Below are 27,694 nucleotides of genomic sequence, written 5' to 3' on the forward strand. Positions count from 1 at the left end.
TAGAGGGGCAAGGTATAAAGCTTGAGCCTCCTGGAGGGGATGGAATTTCAAAAAATTTGATACCCTTTGGTCTCTAGGCAAGATGCTACTTTGTTTTTTGACTTATATGACACTTATAACACAACCACTAAGTCTAGAATACTTCCAGGCTGGGTACCTCACCACTGCTATTAACTATCTATTCTTCTGTCTCCCTTCAGGCAAAAACTCAATGACATCTCTAAAAAGTCAAGTCACTAGTCACATCATACATCTGACAGTCAGACCAGCCCTCAGAAGCCACCCAACACTAATGGAAGTTTTACAGGTCAGAACTGGGATGCTTTGGCATTGTTCCCTGGCATCAGCAAGAACAGGCATTGGGCACCAACCTGGAAATGACAGGGATGAGCTGCTCTGAGTGCAAATGGAGAGATATACCTGCAACAGGTCAGCTCCTATGCCTAAGCCTACGCTGACTACCAGAACTGGTCATTTCCACACTCAGTAATTGTTTATAAGAGTATTCTACTTGAATCAGGCAGGATGGGTTCTAATGTTGGCTCCACAAATATAGAACTAGCTATATGACTTGAGGCAAGGTAACTTCATCCTTCACAGTCTATTTCTGCATCTATGAAATGGAAATAGTATCTAGCTCAGAGTACTTGTACCAAATGAGACAGTAACTGGCAAGGTACTTCAAAAAATACAATGTGTCTGCTTCAGTTTATTCAAATATGAGGTATTGTTATTACTATGAATGTCATTGATCCCTTCTTCCTCAGATCTAGTTTTTCTTTTTCTTTATTTGTTTTAGTTAATACATGTTTTAGTTAGTCAGTTTTCAGACATGCCCTTAAAGCAGAGTCCCACTGTCTGCCCATAATTTTTCAGCAAAATAATGGGCAGGTGAGCTCAGTTTAATTTCATTCTTGGCTCTAGAGAAATAAGGAGGAAATGTATCTTTTTCAGTAGTCTTGTGGGGAACTACAAGTGTGGAATACTGCATATGCTATCAGACAAGGTCACTGTCACTTCAATTTAGTTAAAAAAGTGTCTTTGTCACAGGAAAAAAATCATTGCAGGGAGAGGGACAGAAGTGGAGAGTGGGGAGAGTCATACCGGAAAAATTCTTCTGTTATAAAAAATGCATAATACAAGGAAGGGCAGAGTCTCAAGAGTTGAAATGACTAGGATGACTCATTGTCCCCTTGGAATCTAGGAGGGAAGAAAGGAAGCATGGGAAGGCAAATCACAGAATTCCATTGATGGCAGTCATTAGCTATGTGTTACAGTAAAAAAGAGCCCTGGGCTAAGACTCAGAGGATCTGACTCTGCTACTTTCTATCTGGTGATCCTTATCTGTAAAACAAGAAGGTTGAACTAGAAAACTTCCAAAATAGATTCTGATGCTAATTATTTTTTGTTAGTGTTTTATTTCTACCTAAAGTAACTCATAATTATTTATCTATGCACTTTCATAAGAATGGACAGCATTATAGAAAGAGACCATACTTGATAACCAGAATCTGCTTAATAGATAGGTCTAAAGATGTAAGGTTAGATCCTTAAGAGACAGCCATGCAGTAGGAAAAGGAAGAAATCTAGATGGTAGGGCAGCAGGAAGAATAATCAGCAGTAGTAGAGACCCAGACATCCAGACTAGAACTCAGAACTCTCTAGTTCAGAGGTTCCTCATTTGGGGTGGAGCTTTTCAAAATATATTTTGATAAGTATATTTCAATATATTTTATTTAGTCCTGTGTATTTCAACTTATGCTTTTTAAATTTTTTAAGATAGACTTTACCAGAATTCCGAAGGGGACCTTGACACACACAAAAACATTAAGAACCCTTGGGAGACATGGAGGAGTAGGAGTCAGAGTCAATCCTAGAAAAACTCTAGTACATACATTTAATTTTTTTATTTTATTTTTATTGTCACACAAAACACATTTCCATATTGTTGTAAGAGCCAAGTCATATATAACCAAAACCCCCAAATAAAACCATAAATACACTGATGTGAAAAATTACTCCAACAGTTCTTTCTCTGGAGGTGGACAGCCATCCCAGTCTTAAGTCCTTCAGGATAGTCCCAGATCACTGCATTGCTGAAAGTAGACAAGTTTTTCACAGTTGATCATCATACAATATTACTATTATCGTGTTCTGCTTATTTTGTTCTGCATTGGTTCCCACAGATGTTTCCAGCTTTTTCTGAAATCATCCTGCTTATCATTTCTTATAGCACAAAAAAATTCTATCACCAACATGTGCCATAATTTATTCACCCAATGGATGGACATCCCCTCAATTTCTAATTCTTTGCCACTACAAAAAGAGGAAAGGCAACACATTTCTTTCCTTTTTTTTTAATACTTACCTTCCGTCTGGGAATCAATACTGTGTATTGGTTCCAAGGCAGAAGAGTGGTAAGGGCTAGGCAATGGGGGTCAAGTGACTTGCCCAGGGTCACACAGCTGGGAAGTATCTGAGGGGAATGCAATACATTTCAAACAGAGAGTAGGTAGAACAAGTTACTGGGCCTAGGATGTAAAATAGGAACTTGATGGCAAGTGAACAAAACAAGAACCCAACTATTATTGCCATGTGGGAGTACAAGGTCAGAGAAGGGCCCTCAGGAAGGCTAATTCAAGGTGGCACCTCTGAGCATCCTATTCTCCTTGCCTAGGTCTGGTAGGGATAAAACTACAGCAGAAATTAAGCTTCTCTCTGTCCCTGCCCCTCCCCCACACACACACACACACTTATCTCTCCTTGCTTTGGATAAAAGAAGTAGGAAGGGTCCCATCCTCACTATTAGAAAAAAATGGCTTTTGCCATCACCCCTATTTTTAAAGGATTTTTTCTTTAAAAAATTAAACCATATCATCAGGCCTTTGATATGAATGATTCAAGTGGGCCTTCCTGCTTTAATTGTTGAACAAATTAACCTTAAATAGTGGGTGCACCATTCGGTGTCCTGATCCAACACTGAGGTCATAAGAGTCTCACTCCAGTCCTGAATCATCATAGAGACGACCTTGAGTTTCCCAAGGCTATGTCAGTAGAAGGCAGGCTCTATTCAACTTCAACCAAGGGTCCAACAATGAGCCTAACAACAAATTATCCAAGACTAGGCTTACTAAAAAAAAAAGACTTGTCAACAGAAGGATAGAAATTACATGATTTATTTTTTGCACAAGGCAACCAATGAAATGGTCAAAAAATACACAATCTTCTCAATCCTATCAAGTTTTTGCTGTTATTCCTCCTGGAGAAATCACTTTACCCATATATTTGAGGTTCTTTTGCTATAAATGAACCTTAAAGGCCTAAATATAAAGATACAATCCACAGCTTTTCCCTGGAGTTGATGGAAATGGATTCATCTTATGCAAGACAAGAAATATTATTCAATGAAACACATAATCATCTTGCCTGGCATCACCTATGAAGAGCATGAGCAAAGAGGGTGCCAGGAAGAGCAATTGCTCTTTATATAACAACATTCATTGGAAAAGATGAAATGAAAAAGTCTATGAAGACTTGACAAGATACTCTTTCAAAAATTTATTTATTGAATCAATTTAGAACATTATTCCTTGGTTACAAGAATCATATAATTTCGCTTCCTCCCCTCCCCCTAACCTTCCTGTAGCTGACACGCAATTTTGCTGGGTATTACATGTGTCCTTGATCAAAACCTATTTCCATGTTGGTGTTTGCACTAGGATGTTCCTTTAGTGTCTATATCCCCAACCATGTCCCCTTGACCCATGTATTCAAGCAATTGTTTTACTTCTGTTTCTACTCCCACAGTTTTTCCTCTGGATGTGAATAGTGTTCTTTCTCATAGGTTCCTCCAAGTTGTTCAGGATCACTGCATTGCCACTAATGGAGAAGTCCATTACATTCAATTGTACCACAGTATATATGTGTGTATATATATATATATATATATATACAGTCTCTGTGTATAATGTTCTCCTGGTTCTGCTCCTCTCATTTTGCATCAGTTCCTCGAGGTCATTCCAGTTCCCATAGAATTCCTGCAGTTTGTTATTCCTTTGAGCACAATAGTATCACATCACCAACAGATAACACAACTTGTTCAGCCATTCCCCAATTGAAGGGCATCCCCTCATTTTCCAATTTTTTTGCCACCACAAAGAGTGCAGCTATGAATATTCTTATACAAGTCTTTTTCCTTATTATCTCTTTGGGGTACAAACACAGCAGTGCTATGGGTGGATCAAAGGGCAGACAGTCTTTTATCACCCTTTGGGCGTAGTTCCAAATTGCCCTCCAGAATGGTTGGATCAATTGGAGAATGGCTTGATTTTTTGTACAATTGATTTAGCTCTTTATAAATTTGAGTAATTAGACCTTTGTCAGAGGTTTTTGTTATTAAGATTGTTTCCCAATTGGTTGCTTCCCTTCTAATTTTGGTTGCATTGGTTTTGTTTGTACAAAAACTTTTTAATTTGACATAATCAAAATTATTTATTTTGCATTTTGTGATTTTTTCTAGCTCTTGCTTGGTTTTAAAGTCTTTCCTTTCTCAAAGATCTGACATATATACTATTCTGTGTTCATCTAATTTGCTTATAGTTTCCTTCTTTATATTCAAGTCATTTACCCATTTTGAGTTTATCTTAGTGTAGGATATGATATGTTGATCCAGACCTAATATCTCCCATACTGTCTTCCAATTTTCCCAGCAGTTTTTATCAAATAGTGGATTTTGGTCCCCAAAGCTGGAATCTTTGGGCTTTACCTAAACTGTCTTGTTGAGGTCACTTACCCCAAGTCTATTCCACTGATCCTTCTTTCTTGACAAGATACTCTTAAGTAAGTTAACAATGCACCTTGATTATATTCCTTAATTTCAATGAGAACATGAAACTAGGACTGGAAAATATAGTTCTTGATCAAGAAGTGAAAGAATCCAAAACTAGACAGTTTGTGCTCACCCAAGGTATTTGGTAGTGTCATGAAAAATCTGAACAAAGTAGAATTTCTTACTAATAGTGAATATCAATGAATTCTTCAGATGACATCATTGTTTTATACCAAACTCTTTGTAAAATGCTCAGAAATGTGAAATGGGTTGACCTACTGACACAAAAAAGGGTGAAAAACTCACATTTTTTAGATTATGACATACCCAAAAGAGATCAAGTTAGTTCATTAATAACAATCTACATATGTGTCTATATATGTACATATCTGGGACCAGAACTGCTAATGGATAGTGAGCCAATTCCCAAATTGTGTAGGAGGAAATCAGAATCCATCACACTTTGCAGTATTTTTCAATGATTCCAAATGGTCTTAATCAAACTTTTGGTCTGCCTTTTCAGTGGAGGGTCTCTTTAGTGACCTAGATTGGGATGCAGAATCCATCACAGAAATATGGATTCCATAGAGGCAAAGGGCACCTCAGAAGTCATCTGCATCAACTCATGTTTGAACCAGAACCCCACATTTACAATATACCCAGCAAATGTTCAAAACTTGCTTGAAGATCAGGAGAGAGGGAGACTCCTCTGTCTATAGAGATAACTCACTCTACTTTTGATTCTGTTAGAATTTTTTTTTATTTTCTATTAATATCAAACCTAAATTTGACTCTTTTTCACTTCCAAATTATTATTCTCATTTCTCTTCACTGAAACCAATCAGAACAAACCCGCATCCTCTTCTATGTGAGAATCCTTCAAATAGTTGAAGACAACTTTCATGTGTCCACTGTCTTCCATTCTCCAGGCTCAACCTCCCTATTTCTTCCATTTTGACATGAACTCAAGGCCCATTATCCTAGTTGTCCTTTTCTGGATAGTTTTGTCATTGTGCTCTCTAAAAATTTGGATTCCAAAATTTTACATGACATTCAGCAGGTGGTCTCTGACAAGTCAGAGCACACAGTGGAATTATCTCCCTTTTCCTGGATACTATGTCTCTCAAAGCAGTCTCACACTGCATTACTTTTCTTAGATGCCATAACTTATTATTTATTTATATAGTCCACTAAAACCATCCACACTACTTCATCCTATACTTCCAACATTGATTTTTTTAACACAAGTGTAAAATGTTATATCACCATTAAACTTTTAAGTTAACTTTATTCAATTTGGCTTGAGATTATAGCCTGTCAAAATCTTTTTTAATCCTGATTTATTACTGATATATGAGCCATCCCTCCCAGTTGTGTTATCTAGGGGGGTGGAAATCAATGGTAAAACTGTTAAATACCCCAAACTAAGAACAAACTCTGAAGACATACTTCTAAAGACTTCCTTCCAAAGATGCATCAACTCTCATCCACCATCTTTGTTCTGTTCTATCTGGTCCACTTTCAGCTCTCTTCAGAATAAAAAACAGAATCAATATAGGAATTGAGAGTCTTTCTTTTACTCCATCATTAGCTATTACCTCATCCATGCCAAGATGTCATCCTATCTCTTCTTCCAGCTTCCTGCTTTCCTAAGAATAGTTTGGATTTTTTAATCCTTTCTGTCCTTAGCTTTCCCTGACCATCTCAGCTTATTCTGGGCTTTAGTGCTGCTGAAACTATTCTTAGAAATCATTCCATAATTTTGCATTCATGCTCTGTTACTTGCCCTTGCTTCCATCTTATGTACATGTTTAAAAAATTTTAAGTTGAGACTTCCGGGTAAACTTGGCTGCAATCTAGAAGCCACATGCTTCCTCTCCCTGGCACCGAACAAAATAGACTACATCAAAGGAGCATAAAAATCACCTTTGGAGGAAGAGAAGGACTCCCCAGTACCCCAAAGAGGTGAAGGTACGTGGGGTTGGAACATTTCCACACTATAATAAGGAGGAGGAAAAGCTTGCACAGAAACGTGAACTGAGCTGCCCTTTTCCCCCCCACGCCCCCCCCCCCCCCCCACCAAACCAGAGTGAGCTACCGGAGCGCTCACCAGGACTGCGAGTGAGTAGGGAATGTCTCTGTCTGGGGTTGCACTCCAGGGTCCTTGGGATCTGGGGGCTGCCAGGAAACAACATCTCAGGGTGGTTTCACGGGAGAATCCTGCGCTGATCACAGGGGCCTCAGAGCTGTACTTGGGGTGGTTGCGCTGAGTATCTGGGCGGAGCTAAACACCAGGGGTGGACCACACGCTGATTATCTGGGCGGAGCTGAACACCTGGGCAGTTTGGCTGTGATCAGGGCCCCAGGGCTCTAAGAAACCTCAGAGGCTGGGAAGAACTAGTCTGAGGCAACCTAAATTCACAGAAAACCCACCCACATCACCCAGACCCCAGACCAAAAAGGAAAGGGGAATAAAACCACCAAAGGGATGGCTTACATGGCCCAAAATCAAGCCTCCAGGAAGAAAGGGAAAAAAGGTGACTATTGAAAACTTTTATGGTGGGAGTACCAAAGGAAAAGAAGAGAATGAGGATGAAATCCAAAAAAAATCAGAACATGTCTCCCAAAAAGGAAACTATCAACAAGCTCTGGAAGACCTCAAACTGGAACTTATCCAAAAGATGGAAACCTGGAAAGAAAAATGGGAGAAAGAGATCAGCAGTCTGACAGATAAGACTGCTCAATTGGAAAAAGAGCTGGAAACATCCAGTAGAAGGGCAGACAAAGCTGAACAGCAAAACCAGTCCCTAACGACCAGAATTAAGCAACTCGAAGAAAGTGAGATCATAAAACAGCAAGAATCAATAAAGCAAAGCCAAAAAAATTAATGAATTAGAAGAAAACATAAAATATCTCACTGAAAAGGTCACAGACTTGGAAAACAGAGGAAGAAGAGACAACCTCCGAATTATCAGTCTCCCAGAAAAAACAGAGATAAACAATAACCTCGATCTTATTCTACAGAAGATTATAAAAGAAAATTGCCCACACGTTCTGGAGCAAGGGGGCAAAATAGAAATAGAAAGGGTTCATAGAACACCCTCTATAGTAAATCCCCAAAAGACAACCCCCAGGAATGTAATTGCCAAATTCAAGAGCTTCCAAGAAAAGGAGAAAATCCTACAAGAAGCCAAGAAGAGGAGCTTCAGATATAGGGGGGCTCCCATAAGGATCACACATGACTTAGCGGCTAACACACTAAGAGACCACAAAGCATGGAACACGATATTTAGAAAGGCAAGAGAGCTGGGTCTCCAAACAAGAATCAACTACCCAGCAAAACTGACTATATACTTCCAGGGGAAAGTATGGGCATTCAACAAAATAGAAGACTTCCAAGCATTTGCTAAGAAAAGACTAGAACTTAGTGGAAAATTTGATATCCAAACACAGAAAGCAAGAGAAACATGAAAAGGTAAATATGAAAGAAAGGGAAAAGGAGATAAATCTTATCTTTTTCTTTAAGTCAAACTCTCTTCTATAAGGACTACATTTACATCAAATTATATATATACATTAATATGTGGGGAAAATGTTTTGTGTAACTCTCAAAAATTGTATGCATCATAAGAGTAGTTAGAAGAAACATGCATAGGGAAAGATTGGGGCATTAAGAAGATTTGGGGAAAGTGGGGGCAAAGAAAATAAAAGGGAGGGGGGAACCATCGATAACTCTAAGATTTACTTCAAGAAATAGGGGGGGTGGACTTGATAGAATAATCTTTCCCATATAAAGATACACATGGGAAAGGGAGGGGAAGAACTCTCATATGAGTAGGAGAGGAAGAGAGCGTGAGGTGGAATTACTTAAACCTTACTCTCAGTGAAATCAAATCTGAGAGGGAAGAACATCTAGATCCAGTGGGATCCTGAATTCTGTCTTATCCAACAGGGCAAGAAAGAAAGGAAAATTAAGGAGGGGGAGGGATTATAAAAATGGAGGGGCTAGAAATGGAAGCATCTCAAGGGAGGGGACTAGGGGGACTGACTCAAAGTAAATCACTGGTTCAAAAGGAGATAGCTAAAGACAAAAGGTCAGAACTAGGGGAAGATATCAAAATGCCAGCGAATCCACAAATGACCATCATAACTTTGAACGTGAATGGGATGAACTCACCCATAAAATGTAGACAAACAGCAGATTGGATTAGAACCCAAAACCCTACCATCTGTTGTCTTCAAGAAACACATATGAGGCAGGTCTATACTCACAAGGTTAGAATTAAAGGTTGGAGTAAGACCTTTTCAGCCTCAACTGATAGAAAGAAGGCAGGAGTTGCAATCATGATCTCTGACAAAGCCAAAGCAAAAATAGACCTGATAAAAAGGGATACAGAAGGTAAATATATTCTGTTAAAAGGGAGTACAGACAATGAGGAAATATCACTAATCAACATATATGCACCAAATGGTATAGCATCCAAATTTTTAATGGAGAAACTAGGAGAATTGAAGGAGGAAATAGACAGTAAAACCATATAAGCAGGAGACTTGAACCAACCACTATCAAATTTGGATAAATCAAACCAAAAAATAAACAAGAAAGAGGTAAAAGAGGTGAATGAAATCTTAGAAAAATTAGAGTTAATAGACATATGGAGAAAAATAAATAGGGACAAAAAGGAATACACCTTCTTTTCAGCACCACATGGCACATTCACAAAAATAGATCATACACTAGGTCACAGAAACATGGCATTCAAATGCAGAAAAGCAGAAATAATAAATGCAGCCTTTTCAGATCACAAGGCAATAAAAATATTGATCGGTAAGGGTACATGGAGAGCCAAATCAAAAATTAATTGGAAATTAAATAATATGATACTCCAAAATTGATTAGTTAGAGAAGAAATCATAGAAACAATTAATAATTTCGTTGAGGAAAATGACAATGGCGAGACATCCTTTCAAACTTTATGGGATGCAGCCAAGGCAGTACTTAGAGGAAAATTCATATCCCTGAGTGCATATATTAACAAATTAGGGAGGACAGAGATCAAGGAATTGGAAATGCAAATCAAAAAACTTGAGAACAAACAAATTAAAACTCCCCAGAAGAAAATCAAACTAGAGATCCTAAAAATTAAGGGAGAAATTAATAAAATCGAAAGTGATAGAACTATTGAGCTAATAAACAAGACTAGAAGCTGGTACTTTGAAAAAACAGACAAAATAGACAAAGTACTGGTCAATCTAATTTAAAAAAGGAAAGAAGAAAGGCAAATTAACAACATCAAGGATGAAAAGGGGGATCTCACCTACAATGAAGAGGAAATTAAGGCAATCATTAAAAATTACTTTTCCCGACTATATGGCAATAAATATACCAACCTAGGTGATATGGAGGAATATTTACAAAAATATAAATTGCCTAGACTAACAGAAGAAGAAATAAATTTCTTAAATAATCTCATATCAGAAAAAGAAATCCAACAGGCCATCAAAGAACTTCCTAAGAAAAAATCCCCAGGGCCTGATGGATTCACCAGTGAATTCTATCAAACATTCAAAGAACAGCTAACTCCAATACTATACAAACTATGTGACATAATAAGCCAAGAGGGAGTTCTACCAAATTCCTTTTATGACACAAACATGGTACTAATTCCAAAGCCAGGCAGGCCAAAAACAGAGAAAGGAAATTATAGGCCAATCTCCCTAATGAATATAGATGCAAAAATCTTAAATTGTGTACTAGAAAAAAGACTCCAGCAAGTGATCAGAAGAATCATTCACCATGATCAAGTAGGATTTATACCAGGGATGCAGGGCTGGTTCAATATTAGGAAAACCATCCACATAATTAACCACATCAACAAGCAAACCAACAAAAATCACATGATTATTTCAATAGATGCAGAAAAAGCCTTTGATAAAATACAACACCCATTCCTACTAAAAACACTAGAAAGCATAGGAATAGAAGGGTCCTTCCTAAAAGTAATAAACAGTATATATCTAAAACCATCAACTAATATCATCTGCAATGGGGATAAACTAAATCCATTCCCATTAAGATCAGGAGTGAAACAAGGATGCCCATTATCACCTTTATTATTTGACATTGTATTAGAAACACTAGCAGTCCCAATTAGAAAAGAAAAATAAATTGAAGGCATCAAAATAGGCAAGGAAAAGACCAAGTTATCACTCTTTGCAGATGACATGATGGTCTACTTAAAGAATCATAGAGATTCAACCAAAAAGCTAATTGAAATAATCAACAACTTTAGCAAAGTTGCAGGATACAAAATAAACCCACATAAGTCATCAGCTTTTCTATATATCTCCAACACAGCTCAGCAACAAAAACTAGAAAGAGAAATCCCATTCAAAATCACCTTAGACAAAATAAAATACCTAGGAATCTATCTCCTGAGACAAACACAGGAACTATATGAACACAACTACAAAACACTCTCCACACAACTAAAACTAGACTTGAACAATTGGAAAAACATTAACTGCTCATAGGTAGGACGAGCCAATATGATAAAAATTACCATCCTACCCAAACTTATTTATCTATTTAGTGCCATACCCATTGAACTCCCCAAAAATTTTTTTTTACTGATTTAGAAAAAACCATAACAAAGTTCATTTGGAAAAACAAAAGATCAAGGATATCCAGGGAAATAATGAAAAAAAAATACAAAGGAAGGGGGCCTTGCAGTCCTAGATCTCAGACTATATTATAAAGCAGCGGTCACCAAAACAATCTGGTACTGGCTAAGAGACAGAAAGGAGGATCAGGGGAATAGACTCAGGATAAGTGACCTCAGCAAGACAGTATATGACAAACCCAAAGATCCCAGCTTTTGGGACAAAAATCCACTATTTCATAAAAACTGCTGGGAAAATTGGAGGACAGTGTGGGAAAGATTAGGTTTAGATCAACACCTCACACCCTACACCAAGATTAATTCAAAATGGGTGAATGACTTGAACATAAAGAAGGAAACTATAAGAAAATTAGGCGAACACAGAATAGCATACATGTCAGACCTTTGGGAAGGGAAAGACTTCAAAACCAAGCAAGACTTAGAATGAGTTACAAAATGCAAAATAAATAATCTGGAATACATCAAATTAAAAAGTTTTTGTACAAACAAAACCAATGTAACCAAAATCAGAAGTGAAGAAACAAATTGGGAAACAATCTTCATAAAAACCTCTGACAAAGGTTTAATTACTCAAATATACAAAGAACTAAAACAATTGTACAAAAAATCAAGCCATTCTCCAATTGATAAATGGGCAAGGGATATGAACAGACAGTTCTCAACCAAAGAAATCAAAACTATTAATAAACACATGAAAAAGTGCTCTACATCTCTTATAATCAGAGAGATGCAAATCAAAACAACTCTGAGGTATCACCTCACACCTAGCAGATTGGCTAACATGACAGCTATGGAAAGTAATGAATGCTGGAGGGGATGTGGCAAAGTAGGGATACTAATTCATTGCTGGTGGAGTTGTGAATTGATCCAACCATTCTGGAGAGCAATTTGGAACTATGCCCAAAGAGTGATAAAAGACTGTATGCCCTTTGATCCAGCTATAGCACTGCTGGGTTTGTACTCCAAAGAGATAATAAGGAAAAAGACTTGTACAAGAATATTCATAGCTGTGCTCTTTGTGGTGGCCAAAAATTGGAAAACAAGGGGATGCCCATCAATTGGGGAATGGCTGAACAAATTGTGGTATATGTTGGTGATGGAATACTATTGTGCAAAAAGGAATAAAGTAGAGGAATTCCATGGAGACTGGAACAACCTCCAAGAAGTGATGCAGAGCGAAAGGAGCAGAACCAGGAAATCATTATACACAGAGACTGATACACTGTGGTACAATTGAAGGTAATGGACTTCTCCATTGGTGTCAATGCAATGTCCCTGAACAATCTGTAGGGATCTAAAAAATACTATCCACAAGCAGAGGATAAACTGTGGGAGTAAAAACAACAAGGAAAAGCAACTGCCTGACTACAGTGGTGGAGGTGATAGGACTGAGGAGAGGCTCTAAATGAACACACTAATCCAAATACCAACAACATGTAAATGGGTTAGAAACAGGAACACATGTGATACCCAGTGGAATTGTGCATCGGCTATGGGAGAGGGAAGGGTTGGGGTGGGGGAGGAAAAGAAAATGATCTTTGTTTCCAGTGAATAATGTTTGGAAATGACCAAATAAAATAATGTTAAAAAATTTTTTTTTAAATTTTTAAGTTGAATGGAAATGGGTTCAAATCAAGGACACATGTGATACTCAGTGGAATGGCGTGTTGACTGCGGGGGGTGGGGGGAAAAGGAAAAGAAAATGATCTTTGTTTCCAATTAATAATGTTTGAAAATGACCAAGTAAAATAATGTTAATTTTTTTAAAGTTGATTATTCAGCCATCTATGCATCCAAATCAGTTTAGACAATTTCCATTTTATTCCCCAATCATAATAGGTTCTCTTCATGTCTTTAGAATTTAGTTCTCAAAAGTTTGAAATTACAGGGGCAGCTAGGTGATTTGGTGGACAAAGCAATAGGCCTGGAGATGGTATGTCCTGGGTTTAAATGTGACCCTATCATTTCCTAATTTTGTGACTCTGGGCAAATCACTTAACCCCAATTGCCTAGCCTTTATTTCCCTTCCACCTTGGAACCAATGCTAATTATCAATTCTAAGACAGAAGGTAAAGGTTTTTTAAATGTTTTCTATCATACCTTATTGTCTTCATGGAATTTTAATCCATAGAATATACATAATATATAACATAATAGAGTATGTTACATAATAATATAAAATTTATGATTTGTTATAAATGTATAACAAATATGCTTCTCCAGGGTAAACCAATTCTCACATTAGCTATGTTCAAAAGTCTGTCTCATTGGTTTTTTTACCCCTCCCCAAGAAGGCAGGGAATATTATATAGCTTGTACATATATTATCATTTAGTACATATTTCCCTGTTTGTCATATTGTGAAATAAGACAAATATTGCTTACATTAGAGAAAATTTTATGGAGGAAATAAAGAAAAGAATGGTCATGTTTCAATCTGCATTCAGACTCCATCTGTTCCCCCTATGGCCGTGTATATCCTTTTTTAATGAGTCCCTTCAATTTGTCCTTATTGATAATAATTAAGTAATTCACAGTTGATCATTGTACATTATTATTGTTACAATGTACAACATTCTCTTGGTGCTGCTCACTTTGCATCACATCATATAAGCCTTTCCAGGTTTTTTGTGATTATCTTGTATATCAGTTCTTATGACACATTAGTATTCCATTACCATCATACACTACTTGTTCAACCATTCCCCAATTGATGGACATCCCTTTGGTTTCCAATCTTTGCCACCACAAAAAGAGCTGATATAAACATTCCAGAACATATAGTTTCTTTTCCTTCTTCCTTGATCAATTAATAAAATAAAAGTAATAGTGGTATTACTGGATCAAAAGGTATACACAGTTTTACAACTCTTTGAGTATAATTCCAGATTGCTCTCCAAAATGATTGGATCAATTCACAGTTCCTCCAACAATGTGTTAGTGTCCCAATTTTCCCACATCTCCTCCAACATTTGTCATTGTCTGATAGATGTGAAATACTCAGGGTTGTTTTGATTTGCATTTCTCCAATCATTAATGATTTAGAGCATTCTCCCCCCCCCCCCCATTTTAGTCCATAGAATCTTATGCTGCTTACTACTTATTTATACTGCAAAATCTGCTCTCTGAAACTCTAGGATGCACATCAACCAATATTTGACCTTCCTGTACTTTTCTATCATAAATTTTAAGATGCAATGGCCATTTCTAGTCATTTCTACTTTATTAAACCTTTTCCTCTTTATTGGAAAGAACCACATCCAGGACAGAGTTTTCACTTATTGTTTCCTCTTTTTTTTGAAAGATGAAATTATAATTAAGGCAAGCCATAAGAAATTAATAGCAAGTGTCCTTATATCTCCCATTGTTACTTTATCGTGCACCTGTAGTTTGTTTTTTATCTTTTCCCCAAACTTCTCTCTATTTCATCATTATGTCTAGGTGGTCCATAATATACTCTAATAATGATATTACTTCTTTTTCTACATTTTGTTGACCAAAATGCCCTCCACCAGGTTTCTCTACCAGTTCCTACTTCACCTACATGAGTCTATCTTTTTTATATATACTCACACCGCCTCCATATTTTTTTCCTATCTTGTTTCTTTGAATAAGTAATATCCTTCTGAAAGCTATAATCTAGTCATGAGTTTCTTCCACCAATTTCCATAATATCAAATTGTCTCCTTTCTTTTAGGATCTTTAGTTCATCTTGCTTTTTATTCCTTCTTTGTACATATGTTCATAAACATTTAATGTCATGAGTTTTATTATTGATCCTTTGATTTTTTTTTCTCTAATGAACTTTTTAGATGTCTCTGTTGCTATTCTTCCTGGATTGTCATATTCTGTGGCGTCTGGGCTTCTTAGTTATATGGAGGAAGGCAACTTTCCCTCTTCCCCTTCCTTACCAGTTTTAAAATCTTTCTGTTTAAATTTGTAAGATTGAAGACAAATATATCCTTACCATCTACATACTCCATCCCTGTCCAGGAAATGGACGTTACTATTTTGTTATATAAAAATATAAATATGAAACTGTTAACTACTGAAAAACCTTTTTTTTCCTTCTAGTTATACTATTGTTATTATGAGTTATAAATTACAAGAAACCAAAAGGTAATATAAAGATGAATGGTGGATATGATTAGGATGCAACATATTACCAATGATGACTTACATGCAAAAAAGTAGCACCAAAAAATCATTAAAGATATGTATACCAGAAAAAAATAATGAACAAATCATACATCAAGAAAAAGATAACAAATAGACATCCTGAGTGCCATATTGGTATTCCCAACATGTTAAAAGAATCAAAGAAAGGCTTCTAATGCCATTGTGTGGATCTCCTATAGAAGATTTATGAAAAAGATTTGCACAACATGAGAAGATATGTGAACTTCCTTCATGAAGGAAGTATTTAGATTGATGAAATCTTGAATCCATCAAGTTACCAAAAATATTTGAACAGAAAATCAGGAGGCCATACAATTCATATTCTCCCTGCCATCTTCCCACCACCATCTTTCCCTAAAAGGTCCTCAGATCGAGATTTATATGCTCTACTTCTTCAATTTCAGATTTGGCCCCAGGTTTCCAGAAGATATACTACCACTCTAGTCCCTCTTTCCTAGGCCCATTTTCATGAAATGAATATTAAAACACTAGGATCTGAATTTTTAATGAAATTTTCTTTCAGAGCCCTAACACTGTTCAACTCCACAAACATTACCCTATATCTGAGGCATAGTGTTAGACACTGGAAGATGAACATAGTATATCCACAAATATCATAAAATTAAAAACTGATAAATATAGCAAAGAAACAGTGCTTAGTGATGAGTAAGGAGAGTATTTCTGCTTAGAGGAATCATAGATGGCTTCATGGGTAACACAGCATTTGGGATTTGAAGTTTCTTGAAGGGTAAGTGGGATGTTAATAATTAGAAATGAGGAGGGGGTGGAGTATTCCAAACACAAAGTATGGCATAGAAATGGGAAAAAGTCAGGGTCTGTTTAGGGGACAATGAGTCATCCAGGTTAGTTAGGGTACAGCATGTCTGGTTAATTATTTAGGCTAAATTAGGCTAGAAAGATGGACTGGCACCAAATTCTAGAAAGCCTTAGAATCTCAGAGTCTCTGAGTCAGAAGGGATCTCATTATAGAGATAAAGTTTCGAATTTTACACACTTTACTCATACTAAAGGTTAAAGAAAGAAAAACAAGTGACAGAAGAGACTTTTATTCTCTAGGACTTTTTATACAGTGACTTGTAGTAACTTGAAGAACCTCCTTTCTCTACAGACTTTGATGATGATGATGCTTCTTATTCTTATTCAATATATGCATCCCCTTCTGGAGATGAGAGGAAGAAGACTAAACTTCCAGCACCCAGAATCCCAAATTTCCCCATCATCTCTACTAGAAAAACCTGTGAAAAACTTGGGATGAATAATAGGAAAAATAAAGTTTTATATGAACAGCTGCCAGGCTTTGTGTCTTTAAAAGGAAGGAGAAAACAAAATATTGTCAGTGCTCACTTGGAATGCTCCTAATAGCATTTCTCTTCCAATGGGAAGAGTTTCACTCTCTCTCTCTCTCTCACACACACACACACACACACACACACACACATAGAAATACATTGTACCACACATAGGCTCATGGACTAGAAAATAAAATACTAGATAGTTCCCAGTGTATAAATTCTGAATCCAGGGACTCTGAAGCATTCCAAACACCCTCTCCCAGTGAGAGCAATTGTCCATTTCTCAACTTGTTTGGATCCCAAAGAATAGACCTGCTGCCTTTTATTTGGGTATATGTAAAACCTTGGTGTTCAGAGCTATCTCCTTTCCTCATACCACTCTCATAATGATATCAATCATTGGGGAAATTGCTGCCACCAATCAACAGGAATACAAGGAATAGTTGGGGTGTGTACTTAGAAACTCCAAGTTGAAACTTGAACACATTTTTTCCTCAACAGAAACAGTGTAAGAAGTAGCATCAAAGTTCAAATAGAACTTTTAGTCATAGTGGAATAAGAAAAATACAAGTGGTATAATAAAAATATTAGTGATACCATTTTTATAACAATATTTTATTTGATCTTTTCCAAACATTATTCATTAGAGACAAAGATCATTTTCTTTTCCTCCCCCCCCACCCCTCCCATAGCCAACGCGGGATTCCACTGGGTGTGATACCATTTTTTAAACCTTAACCTTGGAGCCAGGAAGTCCTGAGTTGAAATTCTGTCTCTGCCACATACTGCCTGTGTACCCATGGGCAAATCACTTAAACTCTCAGGATCTACAGTACCTTCAAAGTCACAGAAAAACTGTCATCTTTATCAGCTAAGAAAATCTGTATTCATGGGAGTTTTCACACAAAGAACTCCGTACCTTGTTGAAATATGGCACAGGGGAAAGCATCCCTCATTCCTTCTAAATCACCAGCTCACCAGTGGACACCAAAGTAACCCCTCTGTCAGATACTCATGCAAGACAGCTTGGGGAATTTTCTCTCTCCTTTGCTCCTTGACTCCACCCAAGAGATCAGAGAAGATATATATGTAATCCTGAAATGGATTCCAAACTTACAATCATGGAGTCAGTAAGTATTGATTAGGCACCTAATATGTATGTACCAAGCACCAAACTAAGCACTGAGGATACAAAGAAAGTCCCTGTCTTTGGGGAAGTCGCAATCTAATGGAGGAGACAACGTGAAAACAACTATGTTATAAATTCCATTGGCTCTTCCATTTGCCTCAGTGTTCTATGTGTAAAGAAGAGAAAGGCCTCTAGAAATGTTCTATCAGGGTATGCCAGAATTCCACAGTCATGATCTATGTAAGCTCATTCATAAAGCATAAGTCCTAATTATATTGTTGGGAAGAGCGTTTTTAAAGCAAGAGCAAGTCACTCATTCCATTCATTTTAACAATTATTCATAGAATGCTTTTTATACAATGAATATTTTATGAGGTTCTATAGGTCCACATTGACCCAAGAGGTCTCCATAACTCTCCTACCTATGACGCCCTTTTCATGCCCTACTTCATAATGACTCACACTCACAGATTTTGCCCCTTGGAGGGCAGCTTCCCTAGGTAGATAAGCATCCCAAAAATGTCAATGTGTCAGTCCCCATCAGTGCATTTATGTTTACTAGTCAGTCATTCAAGACAAGTAGATCAAGGCAAAGGCACTCCATGTTGCATCCAAGCTGTCATTTTTGCTATTCCTTATACATATACATTCTCTATTCCCAAACCTTTGCACAAACTTCTCCTGTATACCTGGAATACTCTCCTTCACCTTTGCTTTTTGAAATAAAAGCCTCTTTTCAAGGCTCAGCTCAAGTGCCACATCCTTCAGAAGGCTGTCCTCATTCCCTCAATTTCTAGTCATTGCTTCTCCCCAAATCATTGTGTATGCACTTTGTATATGACCAGTGTTTGATGGACATGCTATTCCCACTACTACCACCAGAATGTAAGCTCCCTGAGGGCAGAGATTACCTTGCTTTTGTCTCTGTATCTTCAGCACCAAGGATAGTGCCTAGCACAAAGAAGGTACCTAATAAATGCTCAGTGGTTGATTGATGGGTCATAAACATTATAATGAAGCAAGAAAGTTGGCCTTCATTATCTCTACAGGAAGAAATTTGGGATCTAGAGTAGTATTGAGTGCTAACAAAGGCATGTTGGGGTGATATAGAGAGAGCATCAAGGGTGCTTATATACATATTGTCTAGAGATTATACATTTAAAACTAAAAAAGACATTGGAGTCTACTAAGTCTGTACTCTTCATTTTATAGAAGAGGAAACTGAGGTTTACCCAGTGATTTTTCCCAGTGTCACACAGTAAATGTTCGAGACAGGATTTGAACTCCCATTCTAAGTCCAGCACTCTACCCATGGTATTACCTAGCTGCTTCTAATATTATAATACTATGTTGTTGAACATTCCAAGACTTTAATGTAAAATTCCATTGTTAATTCAAAAAGGTGGTTACATCTCTGAAAGCAGATCAAATGAGATAATATTTATAAAGCACTTTGAAAACTTTAATATGCTATATAAATGTTAGTTATTATTATTATCATAGGTTTAGAGCCATAAGGGTCCTCAGAGGCATCTAATCTAATCTCATTTTACAAATGAGGAAACCAAGCCCCAGAGATATCCAGTGCTCAAGATCATGCAGTCACTGGCAGTTGTCTTCTGACTTCAAAGCAAGGTTCTTTCCCCTGAATTATACTTCAAGAGTCATTGCATTCATATTTTAATATTTTTGTTTCATACTAGAAATTCTGAAAGTAGTTGTGGCAAAGCTGGGTTTTTATTGAAAGCTTTGCTTGTATATGTTGTAGGATTATTTTCCTCTTTTATGTTTGTGTCTTGGATGTCCCTGTCACTATAGTAGCATTTTATAATTAGATTCTTTTTGTTGTTGTTATTTGCACATTTTCCCAAGTGATTTCTTGGTGTTAAACTTTATGTTAGAGCTGACCTCTCTGCTCACCTCTGGGGGAAGTGGGGGGCAGCAGATGCTGCTGCCCCAAGCTTTATACTTTTCTACCTTGTTGTTTTCACAACTAGTTCTAGGAATCTGTACATTTTTTAAATTTTATTCGGAGTCTATATTTTGGATGATTCCAAGGTAGTGTGATCCAGGGAAAGATATATTCCCTGCTCTCTTGATCTGTGTTCTGGTCCTTACCCAGGAAGAGCTCCTATACCCTTATGATAAACATTAGCATTCCTCTACAACCTGGAACTGCCATCTAGAACTAGGAAATGGGTAATAGAGTTGTAAATAGTGTTCATAATCTGCACAGAAGTCTCCTGTAATCTCTTTCTGACCAGGTGTCCAATACCTTACCATATCTGAATGGTAAGAATTCCCAGTATTGCTGCTTGCTGCTGCTGTCATAGCTGCTACCCACAACTGGTATTACTGTGCTGTGCTCCAGACCAGCACCCAACCCAGTGACATAGACCTTTCCTCCCAACCTCACAAGTTGTCCTGAATTGGAAAATTGTCTCACCCTAATCTTTTGCCACTGTAGAATTTGATGTGATGCTTTATTTTAAAGATACTTGGAGAAGAATGTTAGAAGAGATGGGCTAAAATGCTTCCTCAACTTTACAATCTCAGCTGAGCCTCTAAATCTCTTATTTTACAAATGAGAAAATGGAAACCAAGGAACTTTCAATGCCTTAATCAGTGACATGTAGACTATATGTATGTAGCAAATATAAAGTCTGAATTGATAGCTTCTTTGAACCCACATTGCACTGGACCACATTGCCCATTACAATTTTAGCCAGAGAAAATAAAGAATAAAATAGAAAAATCTTTGTTGAAGAGAAAAATTTGTTCAAAGGAAACTGAAGTCAAGAGAGAGCACAAGCAAATAACCTGGCAAAGGTAAAAAAAATGGCAGAATACAATTTGAACACACTTCCTCCAAATCCATTGTCTTTTCTACATCATTCTAATTTCCCTTTCCAATTTCGACAGCTACTTGTTTACCTATCTGGAGTCTACTCCTTGTCTATCTAGCCTTCAATATCTCCCAGATTTCTCTTGCTTAGTCAGGATTCTGGATCTAGCATCCCTTGGCCAGGTCTGCCTTGGTTTTCTAGTGACCTGATATGACAGAAGAGAGAGAGGAAGTCACAATTAGGCAATTCAAGCTAATAAATGGAAGTTGGTCAACTTCTAGCTCTGCAATTAAAGCCAGCAAAGGGAAGATAATGTATTCTTGCTAGAAGACAGGACATTTTCTAAAACTTCCTGAATTCTATGAGGAACAGAGTAAAGTTTTGATACCAATTCAAAGGTTCCTTGTAGTTTGAGGAAGTGCCCAAGATGCTTCCATGATCTGGAGGATTAGGAGGAAGCCAATGAACTTACTTTCTGCAATTAGTTTAACAGGAAAAATCACAGTAAACTAAGTGCTATTACTTGAAGCTTAGTCAAAGAGGTACTTAAACGTATTTATTATATTTCTTTAAGAATTGCTCCAAATTGTATTTGGACTTGATTTTATCTTGAAAAGGCTACTAAGTATTTATCGAATACTTATTTTTAAAGGGATGGAAGTAAAAATTAGGTTAGATTATTACAAATCATCTCACTGTCTATTCTTTATTCATAATTGGAACAAGTCAAAATGTGCTGTTATTGAGGGCAGCTAGATGGCTCAGTGAATTGAGATCCAGCCCTAGAGACAGGAAATACTGGGTTCAAATTTGGTCTCAGACACTCCATAGCTGTGTGACCCTGGGCAAGTCACTTAACCCCCTTTGCCTAGCCCTTACCACTCTTCCGCCTTAGAACCAATACACAGTATTAATTCTAAGATGGAAGGTAAGAGCTTTTAAAAATATACTTTCATGCCATCTTAAGCAGGCACCATTATCTATACTTAGTGGCAACTGCCCAAATTTCAGACCTGTTCCATATTCTGGTCTTTACCTAGAAGTGCTTCTGCTCCCTTATCACTGCAAACACTCCTCCCTGCCCTGGGATGGTGACTAGAAACTAAGGTCTATATTCCCTCTCCACCCTGGAAGTCTCTGGATTGCAGGAAATTCAGTCCTATTATAATAAAAACACCTCAAAAAAAGCAGGTGGATTTTATAAAATAATCACTTCCATGATATCTGCCATTTCTAGAACATAATGAGGGAGAGAAGGGAAGTGGATTTTAAATATTTGGTCATCTCCATTTCAAATTCCAAATATGATCATTACAAAACTCACATATGTTTCAGAAAAACATGATCTTAATATGAAATTCATATCCCTATTATAGTTAAAGCAAAGTTTGTTTTTCAATTTTATTTTGTCTTTTTTCTAATTGTATGTAAATTATTCCTAAAAATGATTTTTAACTTTTTTTTCTTAATTTTGAGTTCCAAATTCTCTCCCTTCCTCCCTCCCATTATCCATTGTTGAGAAGGCAAGCAATCTGATCTAGGCTATAAATGCCCCATAAGACCCTCCTGGGTCTTAAGTCAGGAAAACCAGAGCTCAAATCAGACCTCAGACATCCAATAGTTATGTGATCCAGTAAAAATCAATTAACCTCCATTTACATTAAGTTATCGGAGAAGGAGGAAATAGCAAACCACTCCAGTATCTTTGCCAAGAAAACGTTTCAGACAGCACAGGTGTGCCACTGTCCATAGGATCACAAAGAATTGGACAGAACTCAGTGATTCAGCAACAACAAAATAGAGAGATCAAAGTTCAGGACCTAGGAGTGGTTGATGATTTTATAAACTTAATAAAACCAGAAAAGTCTGAAATCATATTTACAAACATATAAAGTGTGAGTCATTGCAAAGATTGCTTTCATCAGTTAACAATATAGCATATGCTTTAACATACTGCATTGCAAGATGACTGTATCTACAAATGAGTCAATGTTTAAAAAATTTAAACTCAAATTATATTTAAGGACAGATTGTCTTTAAAGACAGAAAGGTCATTTTTAGTCCCCAGTAACTCAAATCATACTTTACAGGTCCCTAACTTCTCCTGTGGGTATAAAATAGATAAGATGTTCTAAAATTGATCTTCTTGTTCTTGTTGTAATTCAATCATTTCAGTTGGATTCCATTCTTTGTGGCTCCATTTGCAATTTTCTTGCCAAAGATATGGAGTAGTGACTTCCGGGTAATCATGGCTGCAATCTAGACACCACACGCTTCCTCTCCCCGGCTCCAAATGAAATAGACTACATCAAAGGAGCATAAAAACCACCTTTTGAGGAACAGAAGGACTCCCCAGTATTCCCCAGTACCCCACAGAGGCGAAGGTACATGGGGTTTGAACATTTCCACACTATAATAAGAAGGAGGAAAAGCTTGCACAGAAATGTGACCTGAGCTGCCCTTCCCCCACACACACACCTCCCCCACCAAACCAGAGTGAGCTACCGGAGCACTCACCGGGACAGCGAGTGAGTGGGGAACTTCTCTGTCTGGGCGGGGGCACTCCAGGGTCCTTGGGATCTGGGAACTGCCAGGAAAAAAACGTCTCAGGGTGGTTTCACAGGAGAATCCTGCACTGAGCACAGGGAGCCCAGGGAGCCTTACTCAGGGCGGTTGCGCTAAGCATCTGAGCAGAGCTAAACACCAGGAGCAGACCACGCGCTGATTATCTGGGTGGAGCTGAACACCTGGGCAGTTTGGAAGTGATCAGGGGCCCAGATCTCTAAGAAACCTCGGAGGCTGGGAAGAACTAGTCTGAGGCAACCTAAATTCACAGAAAACCCACCCACATCACCCAGACCCCAGACCAAAAAGGAAAGGGGAATAAAACCACCAAAGGGATGGCTTACATGGCCCAAAATCAAGCCTCCAGGAAGAAAGGGGAAAAAGGTGACTATTGAAAACTTTTATGGTGGGAGTACCAAAGGAAAAGAAGAGAATGAAGATGAAATCCAAAAAAATCAGAACATGCCTCCCAAAATGGAAACTATCAACAAGCTCTGGAAGATCTCAAACTGGAACTTATCCAAAAGATGGAAACCTGGAAAGAAAAATGGGAGAAAGAGATCAGCAGTCTGACAAATAAGACTGCTCAATTGGAAAAAGAGCTGGAAACATCCAGTAGAAGGGCAGACAAAGCTGAACAGCAAAACCAGTCCCTAACGACCAGAATTAAGCAACTCGAAGAAAGTGAGATCATAAAACAGCAAGAATCAATAAAGCAAAGCCAAAAAAATTAATGAATTAGAAGAAAACATAAAATATCTCACTGAAAAGGTCACAGACTTGGAAAACAGAGGAAGAAGAGACAACCTCCGAATTATCAGTCTCCCAGAAAAAACAGAGATAAACAATAACCTCGATCTTATTCTATAGAAGATTATAAAATAAAATTGCCCACACATTCTGGAGCAAGGGGGCAAAATAGAAATAGAAAGGGTTCATAGAATACCCTCTATAGTAAATCCCCAAAAGACAACCCCCAGGAATGTAATTGCCAAATTCAAGAGCTTCCAAGAAAAGGAGAAAATCCTATAAGAAGCCAAGAAGAGGAGCTTCAGATATAGGGGGGCTCCCATAAGGATCACACATGACTTAGCGGCTAACACACTAAGAGACCACAAAGCATGGAACACGATATTTAGAAAGGCAAGAGAGCTGGGTCTCCAACCAAGAATCAACTACCCAGCAAATCTGACTATATACTTCCAGGGGAAAGTATGGGCATTCAACAAAATAGAAGACTTCCAAGCATTTGCTAAGAAAAGACCAGAACTTAATGGAAAATTTGATATCCAAACACAGAAAGCAAGAGAAACATGAAAAGGTAAATATGAAAGAAAGGGAAAAGGAGATAAATCTTATTTTTTTCTTTAAGTCAAACTCTCTTCTACAAGGACTACATTTACATCAAATTATATATATATATTAATATGTGGGGGAAATGTTTTGTGTAACTCTCAAAAATTGTATGCATCATAAGAGTAGTTAGAAGAAACATACATAGGGAACAATTGGGGCATTAAGAAGATTTGGGGAAAGTGGGGGCAAAGAAAGGAAAAGGGAGGGGGGGAACCGTCGATAACACTAAGATTTTCTTCAAGAAATGGGGGGGTGGACTTGATAGAATAATCTTTCCCATATAAAGATACACATGGGAAGGGGAGGGGAAGAACTCTCATATTAGAAGGAGAGGAAGAGAGCATGAAGTGGAATTACTTAAACCTTACTCTCAGTGAAATCAAATCTGAGAGGGAAGAACATCTAGATCCAGTGGGATCCTGAATTCTATCTTATCCAACAGGGCAAGAAAGAAAGGAAAATTAAGGAGGGGGAGGGGGAGGGATTATAAAAAGGGAGGGAAGGAGAGGGGGGAGGGGAAGGGAACATAAAAAGGGAGGGGCTAGAAAGGGAAGCATCTCAAGGGAGGGGACTAGGGGGACTGACCCAAAGTAAATCACTGGTTCAAAAGGAGATAGCTAAAGACGAAAGGTCAGAACTAGGGGAAGATATCAAAATGCCAGCGAATCCACAAGTGACCATCATAACTTTGAACGTGAATGGGATGAACTCACCCATAAAATGTAGACAAACAGCAGATTGGATTAGAACCCAAAACTCTACCATCTGTTGTCTTCAAGAAACACATATGAGGCAGGTCGATATTCATAAGGTTAGAATTAAAGGTTAGAGTAAGACCTTTTGGGCCTCAACTGATAGAAAGAAGGCAGGAGTTGCAATCATGATATCTGACAAAGCCAAAGCAAAAATAGACCTGATCAAAAGGGATAGGGAAGGTAAATATATTCTGTTAAAAGGGAGTATAGACAATGAGGAAATATCACTAATCAACATATATGCACCAAATGGTATAGCACCCAAATTTTTAATGGAGAAACTAGGAGAATTGAAGGAGGAAATAGACAGTAAAACCATATTAGCGGGAGACTTGAACCAACCACTATCAAATTTAGATAAATCAAAACAAAAAATAAACAAGAAAGAGGTAAAAGAGGTGAATGAAATCTTAGAAAAATTAGAGTTAATAGACATATGGAGAAAAATAAATAGGGACAAAAAGAAATACACCTTCTTTTCAGCACCACATGGCACATTCACAAAAATAGATCATACACTAGGTCACAGAAACATGGCACTCAAATGCAGAAAAGCAGAAATAATAACTGCAGCCTTTTCAGATCACAAGGCAATAAAAATATTGATCAGTAAGGGTACATGGAGAGCCAAATCAAAAATTAATTGGAAATTAAATAATATGATACTCCAAAATCGGTTAGTTAGAGAAGAAATCATAGAAACAATTAATTTTGTTGAGGAAAATGACAATGGCAAAACATCCTTTCAAACTTTTTGGGATGCAGCCAAAGCGGTAATCAGAGGAAAATTCATATCCCTGAGTGCATATATTAACAAATTAATATATGAGATCAAGGAATTGGAAATGCAAATCAAAAAACTTGAGAATGAACAAATTAAAAAGCCCCAGAAGAAAACCAAACTAGAGATCCTAAAAATTAAGAGAGAAATTAATAAAATCAAAAGTGACAGAACTATTGAGCTAATAAACAAGACTAGAAGGTGGTACTTTGAAAAAAACAGACAAAATAGACAAAGTACTGGTCAATCTAATTAAAAAAGGAAAGAAGAAAGGGAAATTAACAGCATCAAGGATGAAAAGGGGGATTTCACCTCCAATGAAGAGGAAATTAAGGCAATCATTAAAAACTACTTTGCCCAACTATATGGCAATAAATATACCAACCTAGGTGATATGGAGGAATATTTACAAAAATATAAATTGCCTAGACTAACAGAAGAAGAAATAGATTTCTTAAATAATCCCATATCAGAAAATGAAATCCAACAAGCCATTAAAGAACTTCCTAAGAAAAATCCCCAGGGCCTGATGGATTCACCAATGAATTCTATCAAACATTCAAAGAACAGCTAACTCCAATACTATACAAACTATTTGACATAATAAGCAAAGAGGAATTTCTACCAAACTCCTTTTATGACACAAACATGGTACTAATTCCAAAGCCAGGAAGGCCAAAAAAAAGAGAAAGAAAATTATAGACCAATCTGCCTAATGAATATAGATGCAAAAATCTTAACTAGGATACTAGCAAAAAGACTCCAGCAAGTGATCAGAAGGGTCATCCACCATGCTCAAGTAGGATTTATACCAGGGATGCAGGGCTGATTCAATATTAGGAAAACCATACACATAATTGACCACATCAACAAGCAAACCAACAAGAACCACATGATTATCTCAATAGACGCAGAAAAAGCCTTTGATAAAATACAACACCCATTCCTATTAAAAACACTAGAAAGCATAGGAATAGAAGGGTTGTTCCTAAAAATAATAAACAGCATATATCTAAAACCATCAGCTAATATCATCTGCAATGGGGATAAACTAGATGCATTCCCAATAAGATCTGGAGTGAAGCAAGGATGCCCATTATCACCTCTACTATTTGACATTGTACTAGAAACACTAACAGTAGCAATTAGAGAAAAAAATAAATTAAAATATTAAGATAGGCAATGAAGAGACCAAGTTATCACTCTTTGCAGATGACATGATGGTCTACTTAAAGAATCCTAGAGATTCAACCAAAAAG

At 37.3% G+C, this 27,694-nt stretch overlaps 1 protein-coding gene across 2 annotated transcripts in view; it reads left to right on the forward strand.

The window, feature by feature from the left end:
- Positions 1–16,994, forward strand: part of RGSL1 (regulator of G protein signaling like 1) — a 118,745-nt gene extending 101,751 nt beyond the window's left edge. The window contains exons 23-24 of one of the 2 annotated variants that reach the window (XM_016429993.2): positions 201–429; positions 16,820–16,994. In XM_016429993.2, the coding sequence (XP_016285479.1) occupies positions 201–215 (15 nt within the window). In that variant the 3' untranslated portion in view covers positions 216–429; positions 16,820–16,994. The remainder of the gene's footprint in view (positions 1–200; positions 430–16,819) is intronic. The other variant, XM_007480919.2, reaches the window with a different exon arrangement.
- The last annotated feature ends 10,700 nt before the right edge of the window (positions 16,995–27,694 follow it).

The sequence above is a fragment of the Monodelphis domestica genome, chromosome 2 (assembly GCF_027887165.1).
Source record: "Monodelphis domestica isolate mMonDom1 chromosome 2, mMonDom1.pri, whole genome shotgun sequence".
NCBI classification, from domain to species: Eukaryota; Metazoa; Chordata; class Mammalia; order Didelphimorphia; family Didelphidae; genus Monodelphis; species Monodelphis domestica.